Source organism: Bicyclus anynana, chromosome 4 (assembly GCF_947172395.1).
Source record: "Bicyclus anynana chromosome 4, ilBicAnyn1.1, whole genome shotgun sequence".
In the NCBI taxonomy this organism is placed as follows: domain Eukaryota; kingdom Metazoa; phylum Arthropoda; class Insecta; order Lepidoptera; family Nymphalidae; genus Bicyclus; species Bicyclus anynana.
The window spans coordinates 17,859,881-17,873,740 of record NC_069086.1 but is presented as its reverse complement, the minus strand read 5'-3'; the positions used below and the strand labels follow the sequence as shown (position 1 = coordinate 17,873,740).

At 41.9% G+C, this 13,860-nt stretch overlaps 1 protein-coding gene across 1 annotated transcript in view; it reads right to left on the bottom strand.

Annotated features, from left to right (window-relative positions):
* The window catches only part of LOC112055942 (116 kDa U5 small nuclear ribonucleoprotein component), a 28,200-nt gene that overhangs the window by 4,041 nt on the left and 10,299 nt on the right, over positions 1-13,860 (bottom strand). Inside the window, exons 5-12 of the mRNA XM_052881343.1 lie at positions 9,081-9,316; positions 8,165-8,298; positions 7,061-7,247; positions 5,990-6,130; positions 5,128-5,340; positions 4,480-4,615; positions 1,465-1,663; positions 638-780 (exon numbers count right to left, since the gene is read on the bottom strand). Of these exons, the coding sequence (XP_052737303.1) occupies positions 638-780; positions 1,465-1,663; positions 4,480-4,615; positions 5,128-5,340; positions 5,990-6,130; positions 7,061-7,247; positions 8,165-8,298; positions 9,081-9,316 (1,389 nt within the window). The remainder of the gene's footprint in view (positions 1-637; positions 781-1,464; positions 1,664-4,479; positions 4,616-5,127; positions 5,341-5,989; positions 6,131-7,060; positions 7,248-8,164; positions 8,299-9,080; positions 9,317-13,860) is intronic.

Below are 13,860 nucleotides of genomic sequence, written 5' to 3'. Positions count from 1 at the left end.
GCCATCATTGGGATGGGATGAAATTGTGATTTAAAAAAAAAAAGTGCTCCAAAATTAGCGAAAATCGATTATTTTTTATATTCAAATTTCATATGTTGAAGCATACAATTCTCTATAAAATGTCATGCAGATTTATATTTTCGAATCTTATAACTAATGTACAATGTTTATCAAACAAAATTTAATACATAATTTAAATTATTATAATTATTATTATTTGCAAGTAGAATAGTCTTTGATAGTGTAATACCGTTTTATATATCTGTAATACTAATGAAATAATATTGTTACAAAGGACTTAAATTTATCTCAGTTATTTATTTACACTTTTTTTCATCTTTAACAACAAATACAAAAAAATTAAAAAAAAATTCAACCATTTGCTGCTCACTCTGAAGCCCTGAGCATCAAATGCTCCATTTGGTGGCCAGGGTCCCAGAGTGAGGAACCCCCACACAATAGGAGTTGTTTCAAGTATCACAGCCTTCTATCCTGTCTATCCAGTCAGTCAGCTGACTGACTGGATAGACAGGATATCAGTATCTGACAGTCAGTCAGTCAGTATCTGTTCATCTCCTGTTCATGTTTCCCTAGATCCAGATTTTTTTTTCAAATCATCCCAGAATCATTCACTGACCTTGAACAATACTATCCTTGACGGAGGCGAGCAAGTGTTTGTCCACTTCGGACGGCAACGTGTCGTCTACCAGAATGTTTGGCCCGGTCGCGTCGGGCCCGAAGGCCCAGATAGAACGCGCTGCCAACAAATCCCAATCATATCTGAAAAGTTCATTTTATTAAAAAAAAGAAACCAGTTTGATCGAAAGGAAATAATATTTCCTTAGTCCGTATAATGCAGGAACGCTTGAGTAAATAGATGGCTATGTTCCACTAAGCGATCACAACTGTCCTGCTCACGACCACAGATTTTTCGTTCCACTTGTCGGTTAATAATACAAAACGCGACTCGAAAAATTAAATTTATTTTTATAAATTAGTTAGACACATCACATCACTTGAAAAATATACTTCAGTAACATTAATTGCTGTCATGTATTTTTTTATTTACCCCTAAAATAAATTTAATAATTTACAGTTTGTATATTTTGTAAAATATAAGGAATTTACACTTAATTAAAACTTCATTTAACATTGAAACTTATTTTTCTCCCCCTTTTGAGATGGGTCAATGTGAGCCCTGCGTGAACGAAATTCATTATTCAATTTATGCATCAGTGACATTTTCGCCTTCACCACAACGACCGTGATGCCTAGTTCGGACTACTTTAGTATTTTAGTCGAGTACGAACGATTTTTGGGCGGTAAATCCAATAATTTATCGTACTCGACTAAAATACTAAAGTAGTCCGAACTAGGCCTGAGGGTCACGTGGAACGACTGCAAGAGTATTTTGGACGTTCCGATCGCTTAGTGGAACATAAGCATAACGTATCAGTCGCATACTTGGTCTGGAAGAACTCGCCGAGGCGGCGGCGGTCCCACGTGACGCACACGGCGCCCGCCTCGATATCCTCGGCCAGGCCGCGCTCTAAGGGCTCCGCGATCATCGTCAGCTTGTTGCGCTTGTTGGGCGTCTCCGCGAAACACTTCAGCGACGAAGTCTCCACCACCGTCTCGCAGAACGAGACCACCGGGTCCGCGACTGTATGCAAACAAATACATTTGGAGGTAATGTATCTATATATCTTCTAATTTAAATATACAGGTTGCTCGGGAGTAGGAGCCGAACTGCATAACTAATATTTTTTAACTAGATAAAAATTTTAATAAAAAAAATTCAACCGACTTCCAACTCAAAAAATAACTTTAACTAAAAAGCAAAAAATAACATCCTACCTATGTGCTACCTTCTGATCAGTTTGAAGGCGGTGCCAAGCCAGTGATGTTTTAATTAAATACGTTTAAACTACAAAATTTCTGTGGTTATTCCAGAAACAGCTTTAATTAAAACACGACACTGGCTTGGCACCGCCTTCAAACTGATCAGAAGGTAGCACATAGGTAGGATGTTATTTTTTGCTTTTTAGTTAAAGTTATTTTTTGAGTTGGAAGTCGGTTGAATTTTTTTTATTAAAATTTTTATTTTTTTATTTTTAGTGTTAGCATACCCACTGCGTGTGTACAGTCACAACCTATCTAAGTGGAAAGTTCTCATCAATACAAATTTATCAAGTCCAAACACAAGGTAGCTACTGTGAACCGTCAAGGAGTTCTCTTCACTGTCCCTCGTCTTCATCATCAGACCCTTAATACAGTCACAATCCATCTAGGTGGAAAGTTCTCATCAATACAAATTCACCAAGTCCAAACACAGGGTAGCTACTGTGAACCGTCGGGGAGTTCTCTTCACTGTCCCTCGTCTTCATCACCAGACCCTTAATACAGTCACAATCCATCTAGGTGGTAAGTTCTCATCAATACAAATTTATCAAGTCCAAACACAAGGTAGCTACTGTGAACCGTCGAGGAGTTCTCTTCACTGTCCCTCGTCTTCATCATCAGACCCTTAATACAGTCACAATCCATCTAGGTGGTAAGTTCTCATCAATACAAATTTATCAAGTCCAAACACAAGGTAGCTACTGTGAACCGTCGAGGAGTTCTCTTCACTGTCCCTCGTCTTCATCACCAGACCCTTAATACAGTCACAACCCATATAGGTGGAAAGTACTCATCAATACAAATTAATCAAGCCCAAACAAAAGGTGACTGCTGTAAATCCTTGATGAGTTCCATCGTCTGTGTTTCGGCTCCATCATCAGACCAACTCCAAACCTTCATAAAGTTGTAGTGGTTTAAAATACCTTATGGAAACACTAACAAACGTACTAGCCGTCTCTACAACTTTCGAAAGTTCCCCTCAATTTCTCCAGGATGCCATCATCAGATCCTGACATGAAAAAAATGGGACCACCCTGGAAGTAAACCCTACAAAACAAAAAAAGAATTTTCAAAATCGGTCCATAATTGACGGAATTATCGCTGGACATACATAAAAAAAAAAAAAAAAAAAAAAAAACATACATACAGCCGAACGTAGAACCTCCTCCTTTTTGGAAGTCGGTTAAAAATACAATCTTTTGATGTTTTCATACAAATAAATAGGTAATTCAAATAATTCCGACTATCCATCTAACACACGTCTTTATCTATGATTGTATTTTAAAATACATAAGACTTGGCACGTCATAATTATGAGGATTCATATAAGCAACACATTTTAAGATCTATTCACAAAATAATTACTCTGAAAATAATAATTATAGAACACATGTTGTTTGTATATTTTTAATTAATTTTCGATAAAGAATAGAATCTCAGAGTTATGGGAAATACTTCCCAGCACCCTGTATAAAAGCGAAATGTCATGAAATGAAATGTCACTTATCACGAGCTGTCAATGACTTTACGACATGGTAATATTAAGGAAGTCCAAGAGCGGACGACGTGGGCGTCCACTACTAAATGATAACTTATAGGCTCATAACATAACTGACACAACGCAGTACAGGGCAATGTCAAGGTACAGCTCGCCCGTGCTGCAAGTGAGCAAGTATCCGCACGTACCTTTGATGTCGATCTCGGAGTACATGTTGCGCAGGTCGTGCATGACGCAATCCAGGTACAGCTCGCCCGTGCCGCAGGTGAGCAAGTATCCGCACGTACCTTTGATGTCGATCTCGGAGTACATGTTGCGCAGGTCGTGCATGACGCAATCCAGGTACAGCTCGCCCGTGCCGCAGGTGAGCAAGTATCCGCACGTACCTTTGATGTCGATCTCGGAGTACATGTTGCGCAAGTCGTGCATGACGCAGTCCAGGTACAGCTCGCCCGTGCCGCAGGTGAGCAAGTATCCGCACGTACCTTTGATGTCGATCTCGGAGTACATGTTGCGCAAGTCGTGCATGACGCAGTCCAGGTGCAGCTCGCCCGTGCCGCAGGTGAGCAAGTATCCGCACGTACCTTTGATGTCGATCTCGGAGTACATGTTGCGCAAGTCGTGCATGACGCAGTCCAGGTACAGCTCGCCCGTGCCGCAGGTGAACAAGTATCCGCACGTACCTTTGATGTCGATCTCGGAGTACATGTTGCGCAGGTCGTGCATGACGCAGTCCAGGTACAGCTCGCCCGTGCCGCAGGTGAGCAAGTATCCGCACGTACCTTTGATGTCGATCTCGGAGTACATGTTGCGCAAGTCGTGCATGACGCAGTCCAGGTACAGCTCGCCCGTGCCGCAGGTGAGCAAGTATCCGCACGTACCTTTGATGTCGATCTCGGAGTACATGTTGCGCAGGTCGTGCATGACGCAGTCCAGGTACAGCTCGCCCGTGCCGCAGGTGAACAAGTATCCGCACGTACCTTTGATGTCGATCTCGGAGTACATGTTGCGCAGGTCGTGCATGACGCAGTTCAGGTACAGCTCGCCCGTGCCGCAGGTGAGCAAGTATCCGCACGTACCTTTGATGTCGATCTCGGAGTACATGTTGCGCAGGTCGTGCATGACGCAGTCCAGGTACAGCTCGCCTGTACCCAGCACCACGTGCTCGCCGCTCTCCTCCACGCGAGTCGACAGGACCGGGTACGATTTGTTCACCTTTGAACATACATATTCGTACATTATTTTATGTTAATAAAATTTATATACAGACCCCCCAGCTGTCTTTAGAAGCGACATGCAGAAGCTCACTGTTAATTAAAGCTTGAACAGCTCGAGACTATCAATACTTATTTAAACAAGCTTATGACTAATTAAGTATATAAAGATATCCAAGAAAATCATTTGAATTAAACCTTTTGGTATTCAATATATTTAATTTAATTAATTATATCAATGACATCCTACTGATAAAGTTTAACTTCTCTGTTCTTCTCGATGCCTTACTAACTAAAACTACCTCCATTGATGGTACATTGGTGTGAACATTTTATTTCAAAAGGGGGGCATTTACTCCAGGAGGAAAATGTAAGTTGACCTGTTTACTTAGCAATTCAGTCAACTATGTTTGTTAAAAACTACAAAGATTCTCTTTTACTCTTCAACATAGCGAAAAGCCTTTGCCAGGAGAAAACCTTAATTTATTAAGCTACTTAAGCAGCCTTATGTACCTTTCTGAGACCATCCAGCATTTTGGGCAGTTCCGAAGGGTTTACAGGCTCCACAGCAATCTTGACCACAGCCTGTGTGTTGAAGCGCAAAGGTTTGAATGTGTGCAGCTCCTCCTCCTCATCAGCGGAGACAAGGGTGCAGGTCTTCACTATCGGCTGGTCGATACCTTCGATGAGAGCCCAACAACCGGCTGGCACACGATTTAGTTCCACCTAGATACCAAATAAGAAAAAGGATCTCAGCACAATGTTTTACTCTGATCTCAGTGGCGCTAACATGCGACCAAGTGAAGATAAATTGTCAAAATATTGTCCAGTGGCAACAGAGTTGTTCCAGTCCCATCCCTTTTACCTCAACAATGCTCACCCGTCAGCTGGGGCCAACCAACCCAGGTCAACTCGCGACCTTCGACCGTAAGTGTATATTGCCTATCTAACCAATTGTTTGAAGGCTTTCGTTTCGCGGTGCAGCGCCGTATTACGAAAGCCCGGTTTCCCACTCTGATCAGTTGATGGGCCCCTGATCCATTCGCGCCGAAGCCGGAGGTTTGCACATACACTGGTTGAACTGCAACTGGTTGGATTTTGCCTGTTTATTTTAACGAGATTATCTCATTGGTCTCATGGTCTGGTCGGGAAAAGGTTATAGTGGCACAAAAATCAATCGGCAAAGCTCAATAATAAGTGCAAGGTACACAACATTTTTTTAGGTCGGAGCTTGGGTTGTGTCGCAGTTTAGCAGTGTGACTACAGATGGCGCTCTTAAAACTTCAAACATTTCGATTACACTTTTCGTAACGCATTTACCAGCTTACTCCCGGAGTCAAGCGCGCGTAATGAAGTTTTACTTTAAAATACTGACCTTGTACCGCGCCTCGTATATCCACAGGCGGCCGACGTTCATGATGCGCGAGTCCTCCTCGTCCTGCGTGCTGTAGTTCTCGCCCAGCACGCGCACCGCCTGCCCCGCGTACAGCGTGCCGGACATTACGCGCGCTAGCACCTGGACAATACGGGGAAATTACGTAGGATAAAGTTGCCGACAATATTCAACAGTCGCAAAGTTCAAGCGAGACAATACAAAAAGAGAAGGATGTCGGGGCTAAGAGGAGTGCTGGCAAGGTGGCTTCGTGGCGTTAGTCGATCCCCCACTTTATGAGTCAGAGGGTTGAAGTCGACTAAGGCTCTTAAAGCCTCATCACCGAGAGGTCTTGGTTGGATCTTCGCTGAACTATTGTCATACCCACTATTAAAACAGTCTTCTTTAACTAGTTGGGGGGGAATGGTAATAATGGTCATATTATTTTAAGATATGGCAAATATTTTTTGACAACAAAAAGGGTGTTTGGAAAGTAGCCCTATTTCTAGCAGTGGGCAGTCCACAGGTATGCTGATGTGACTTGATGACAATGGTAGAAGAGCAAGTGGCATTTCATAAGTTTGTAGCCTACAATATTTTAAATTTTGTAACAAGCTGATATTTTAAATTTTGTAACCTACAGTTATGTTTGTAGAGCCATGATAGCCTAGTGGATATGACCTTTGCCTCTGGAGGGCGTAGGTTAGAATCTGGGGCATGAAACTTCAACTTTTCAGTTATGTACATTTTAAGAAATGAAATATCATGTGTAAGAATTTTCTTAATTCTCTGCGCGTGTGAAATCTGCCAATCCGCATTGGGCCAGCATGGTGGACTATTTAGCATAACCCCTTTCATTCTGAGAACGAGCTCAGCAGTGAGCCGAATATGGGTTGACAATCTATACTAATATTATAAAGCTGAAAAGTTTGGTTGATGGAACGCGCTTATCTCAGGAACTACTGGTCCCATTTATCGAGGAAGGTTATTGGCTATATATTATCCCCGTATTCCTACGGGAACGGGAACCACGCGGGTGATACCGCGCGGCTTCTACTAGTCACTAATACATACCAAGAAGAAGGTGCAGTCGTCGGTGGGGTACATCTTGGTGGTGTGCGCCACGAGGCGGCCGGCCTGGTCGCACGCCGCCATGTCGTCGTGCAGCGCGCCCGCCGCGCCGCGGTACGCGTGCGCCACCTTGCGTGCCGCGGCGGCCTGCGGCGACGGCACGTGCTGCACCACCATGTCCACGAAGCCGCTGCAGCACAGTATCATCATATACAGGGTGCTAGGAGTATTGCGTTGCAACGACTCGCAGCACGGACGGCTTCAGTGTGCTCGTGGCGTTCGAGCCGTCCACATCTCTTGTTGTGTGATTATGGGTTACTTGAGATAGGCGGGGAGAGGGACTTGGGTGGAAAAGGGGAGTGTTTGTTAACAGTCAAAGACGCCTTTAAACCTACACACATCGTTCACAAGTGCGTGACTCCACTCAAGGTCAGGGTCAGGGGTCATTCTGCCACTCAGAGTTTGTTTGTAACATTTTTAGTGGGAATTGTTAGACCTGATAGACTTTCATTCAATAGTGATAGTTTGCTGACAGCCACCTCTGATGTCAACCCCATTTTCTCCGACACACGCATGCACCTTGCAGGAATGCTCTCTGCTGCTCTCTCAATTTCCTGTTTTTAATCTGATATACTGCGCAGGTGAGGATTCAGTCATATGTTGAATTTGCTTATTAGCGTTCAACAAACAAATACATTCTTTACAATATAATGCCAACCACAGTTATAAAAGGTAACTAGATTTATAAAGTGCCAATTCTTTGTATTGAACCCAGGGGCGTGGCCTAAATGGCTGTTTAATATTTAGTGAAAAATGAAATATGTCACCCTTACTTTAGAGTTGAATATTATTTATTCCTTTTGTCACAGAACAAAACAAGGCTGCTAGTAAATGCGTGGACACGCTTGCAATGTTCCGCACCCCCGGGTGTACGCGGGCCACGCACCCTTGCTACTTCTATTGCTAAAAGCGTTAGCTTTTTACGTTGTCTGTTCTGTGATGCCAACAATACATATAATCGTAACTCGAAAATTCGAAGCTATTGCTGCAAGCATAACAAAAGATACATGTTGGATTCGTTTAACAATTTTAATATACAATAGTTACCAGAAGTCTCCAAAGAAGCGGCTGCAAACGAGCCTCAGCAGCGGGCGCACGTTCAGCTTGGCCTCCTGCTTGGTGAGCTTGATGCCCAGCTCCGACAGCACGGCCGGCAGCGTGTCGTCCACGTCGCCCACCACCTGCCCAAACGATCCACACATATCACTGTTTCTTTTGCAACCATAATTTTCTGCAATGTGTAATAATAAGAGGCAGTTCCCCAGATTCTGATATTTTGGATAGTCCAGCAAAAGTCGTAAGACACTTATAATCATAATTTTTATTGTATGTTAATTTTCAAATGTACGTCATATTAAAGGCTAGTTTCCCACCTTCTGATATGTTGGATAGTCTAGTGAAGCTGTAAGTATTACCGTAATTATTACTTAATCTGCCCTTTGTGCCATGTTTACACCCCAATTTATCATTAGATCTTTCTACTGCTATATTAGAAATCCATCATTCATAAGAGGGTGTTGAAAATGAAAATCTGTCTTTTTCCTCTTCCCGAAATCTATATGTTTAATATCGACTATCTCTTTCTCTTTCACTCTCACGCGCGAGACGAATTATGAAAATCGCGTCCTAATTACATTCTATTGCGTTTATGCGCAAGTTATTACCCGTGAGCCGCGAACCGCCACACCGCTAAAACAAATACTAATGGACCCCTGTGAATTATTTAATATGTGAAATTGTGTATATAATGCTAATCAGTGCTCTTGGACAATTTTCCGTACCGCACACCATCTTCGAAAAATGGTGAACGCCAATTTGGACGGAGAAAAATCAAAAAGTGAGTTATTCCTTTCTGTTTCCGTCCAATATACAGTCTGATCTCTTACAGTCCTGTCTATCGAAGCATTTTTGGCGTTTAATAATCACCACTATAGAACATAAGGATGTACATATTCTATCGTACCTGTGCAAAGATCTTGTAGAGCGGCTCGAGTATGAACTCGACGAAGCTGCGCTGCGCGGACGCGTGCGGCTGCTTCCTGCTGAAGCGGCGCGTCTTGGCGTTGAAGTACACGTCGCCCCACAGCCACGCCGCCATGTCGCGCGCGCGCAGCGCGTCGTGCGTCGCCGCGTACATCGCCGCGAACGACTCCAGCGTGAAGCACACGTCGTATAGCGACGACGCGAAACACACGTTGCCTACAAAAACATGATTTTATTCTTTACAAGTTAGCACTACTACAATCTCACCTGATGGTAAGTGATGATGCCATCTAAGATGGAAGCGGGCTAACTTGTTAGGAGGAGGATGAAAATCCACACCCTTTTTCGGTTTCTACACTACATTGTACCGGAATGCTAAATCGCTTGGCGGTACGTCTTTGCCGGTAGGTAACTAGCACGGTCGAAGCCAACCAGCCAGACCTGGACCAATTAAGAAAACCTCAATCGGCCCAGCCGCTGATCGAAATCAGAACCTCCGTCTTGGAAATTCACCGCGCATACCACTGCGTCACGGAGGCCGTCAAGTTTTCAGCCGATGTAATGCGGATATAGAGATCTTATAAAGCCTCAAATACACTTCTCTCTTTAATGCTTCCACAAATTCAAAGCTGTGTTTTGTATGGTAGCAACACAGTTCACGTTTGAACCTCAGATCTCTTCAAGTCCTCTGACTCGGGCACAAAAACCGACAACGATCAGACCACAAATTAACACACAAAGTATAGTTTGTTTCTACACTATCATATTCAATTAACTTCGCGAGTAGTGTAAAAAAAAAAAAAAAATAGTATTGGGGTTGTTTTAGTATATGGATTCACAATGAGATCATTAGTGAGAAATAGAGAGTTTTAACTACCAATAAAACTTACCTATTATTTTTTCATCAATGTCCGGAATCCATCTTGAGAGAAGCACTCATCTTTCCTTGCCGGATGTCAGCTAAAATCACCTCTCCGATGGTGGCGCCCCCTTGCCGCAACCTAATACCTATGTACAAGTGACCGTAGCGAGCCGAGTGAATGTTCGCCATTATTATACTCATGATGCACCAGGTAGGCCTTACCTGGATTCCGGACATTGATGAAAAAATAATAGGTAAGTTTTATTGGTAGTTAAAACTCTCTATTATTTGTTTCGTATCAATGTCCGGAATCCATCTTGAGTGAAGTGTTTGTTATCACCTGGTGCTCGCAAGGTTGACGCTTTAATGTGAGTTATACTGAAAAGTATTTTTGAATAAATGAAAATTCTCAATTTTGAAGAACAAATATACTCTTAATATGTATGTTAAGGAATTTGATAGTGGCCTAGGTAATCCAGTTATGTATACCTATTTTGGAATTCATAATCAGTAATTTTCTAGAATTCTAGATGTTAGTAATTAAATCTGACTTCCAAATCCGTCCGAATTTCTAGAAATGGATAGAATCTGATGAAAGATTTGCTTTACAGATCTTGTAAAACAATTTTATTTAACCTATTATTGTTCAAGATGCATGCGTAACATAGCTCCTAGTATTATTAAATTAGTTATGTTTTGTCATTCAGTTACAGCAATACAAAGCAGTTGCTTAAACCCATAAACCATACTTGGATTTTTTACCGATTATATTTCAAAACTCTATATGAATTGCTTCTTAATGATACTCTGCACTTTAGTGTCCAAATATGTTAGCCAACAGTGACACGCCCAGGAACTAGGATATGTACCTATAAGTAATCTACTTACCACAACCCATGAGACAGATTGTGCCACATCAAAATGTAATTTAATATCATTAGATTCATCATTCTGGCGATAAATGAATTTTAATTACTTTTATTTAAATAATAGACCTCACTGTAGCAGCATGGTGGATTCAAGCTCCATATCCCATAAGTAGGCAGGCCCGGCTGATTATGATGACGGTAAATGAGTCCGGTAGAAGCGAATCCTTTGCATGTATGAGGTGCACGTCACTGCTGTTCATTGTACTAGTATCTTGATTGATAAAATTATGACAATCCATGTTCAACGGTGAAGAAGCCCTTGCTAAGCTGGGTGTAGAAATTATTGATTTTGTCAGGATCATGTGAAACTATATAATACGGTGGTAAGTTTAGGATACCAATTTAACTTCTCTTCCGATACTGAAATAGCTTTAGGTATCGATACCAACGTGAAGAAGCATTAATATAAGCCCATCTCACCTACTAGTCAAATTAGTAAATTTTTTATATTAGGTACCGATTTCTGTATTGGCATACTTTTGTCATCCAAGACAGATAGCAAACTATTTGTCCAACATTGTAGAATATAAATTCAATGGTTTGTGGGATACACCATTTCTTTACATCTGTCTCAAACTGGCTTTATCATATGATTGTAGCGCCGGCTGGATATTGATAACTGCTGCCCTTGATCAGGTCAATGGATCAACATTTCTAGTCACTCAAAATCGGTGAGGCTCAGTAATTATAATCTTGAATCACTGGGGCATGTGCATCTGTTTGTTTTGTGGTGTGTGTGTGATCGCCATATTTAAAAAATTTAAATTTAATAGCTTTCCGCTCGAAATGACTGGAATGATTCCGGTGGCCGTGTACGATGAGGTTTGGTGGAAGAGACAACCAGTTGTGCTTCTTTAGTACACATAACGTGTTGTTGTGTATAAGGCTTACTAGTCCTGATCATCTGCTCTCGAAAGGCTATTCAGCATGAGTAGTTCCTACACAAGACGCTTGTTTTGGGCGTGTCTCACACTTGAAATAATATAGCTGTCGCACGTCAAAAGAAAAATCATTCTGACTAAGTTTGCTGACTCGAGAGGACAACTCTGTATTAAACCCGTCCAGGAAATATTGAGCTATTATAAAAATATTTTATTTGTCTAATTTTGTTAGGACCTGATGTGACTGCTAGATAACTCTGTTCTGTTTATATAAGCAATCCACGTATAGATATATAGATCTGAAGAAGCATCTAAGCACTTTGCAATCGACAATGCTGATAAAATATCGCAGTACATTTTCTTGTGGTGTGCGTACCATGCGAGTCATTCGTCCAAGACATCGTGAATTTCATGTCATTGAATTGCGTTTTCAATCCACATCTGAAAGCCAATATGAGTGTGTGTTGGCATGGCCAATAGGTGTTTTGCCATGTGTTCTATAGGTATTCTTGACCTAATCTATATCTGGGCACAACGGTATAGGAATAGTCGCCCTGCTTCACCTATGTTGACTTATCGGCAGCAGTCGGTTGTAGTATTGCATTGTCCAACTGTGTAGCCTGCTTATCCGTCCTAGGCAGTGCAACAGGCGTGTTGTAAACGTAACCTGTTGACTTAGCTGCTCGAAGGACTGTGGCCCAACACACACAGGTCGCAAAGGTCAGCCTCTCTTTAAGAGATTGATATTTGTCAGAGAGACGACCTACGACTAAGAAGCTGTTGCTGAAGCGCTGTTGCGTAGCGTTAAGCACTTCGACTCCGACAAGGGGACTTTGCGTTGCGTCTTGCGTCCCAGTTTGCCAAGAAACTTGAGGCAAAGTATCGGAGTCAGCACAGACTTCTCGGAGTTGGTTATCCATTCTAATGTTTACAGTCCTTATTGTGAAAGGGTCAGTCCAGTCCATATGAGATTAGCATTGCTTTACCTCTTACGTTTAAGAAGATGTCGCTCAAGTGTCTTGCATAGCGTTAAGCACATACGCTGTTGCGTAGCGTTAAGCACTTCGACTCCGACAAGGGGACTTTGCGTTGCGTCTTGCGTCCCAGTTTGCCAAGAAACTTGAGGCAAAGTATCGGAGTCAGCACAGACTTCTCGGAGTTGGTTATCCATTCTAATGTTTACAGTCCTTATTGTGAAAGGGTCAGTCCAGTCCATATGAGATTAGCAATGCTTTACCTCTTACGTTTAAGAAGATGTCGCTCAAGTGTCTTGCATAGCGTTAAGCACATACGACTCCTACAAAGACTTTACATTGCTTGTATCCAAGTTATGCCGACAATCCCGAGGTATTGTGTCAGTACCAGGACCGACTTACAGTCTAAAGGGTGTATTCTAGAAAAGGTACACTTGTTCCTCGATTTCTTGGAATCGTGCAATCCAATTCGTTGTTATTGCAAAGGTTTTTTAGGTGCTTATAGACCGAATGTCAATTAGGCCAGCTGAAGGAGCTGCTGTTTGTCTAAACTTCAGTGCTAATCGAGCCTTAGATATATGCGGTGCAAAATTGGTTGCATAGGCGAAAGCGGTTTTTCTCTTTCCATCAGTTGTGTTCAGTTAAGTCAAGTTTATTATTGGTCGGAATGTTTGGTTCAGTCTTGGTACCAAAACCAAAATGGACAAAGCTGTGTTGCGCCAGTTCTAAAATAAACATTACGTGTACCTGTGTAGCAAAAGTTAATAGGTATTGAGTATAATTACACAGTGTACGTATTATTTCTGAAACGCTGCATGAGTAGAAACTAAAACTGAAATAGGTATACTTGAAATTTTCTTAGATGTCAATTTTAAACAACAATAATGGCTGACTATGAACCAAAGACAATCAGTAGGGTTGAGAAGTTAACCGCGGGCATCGTAACGATATCAAGTAGGTATCGTTATATCTGAAATAACTAAACTAAAATATCCGTTACTATACGTCATCTTAAAAAACGAATACGTTCCATATTCGTTTCGTTTTCCAACTTTTCAGTTGTGTGCATTTTAGGAAATTAAATATCATTTTAAGAATATATACACCAAGGAGA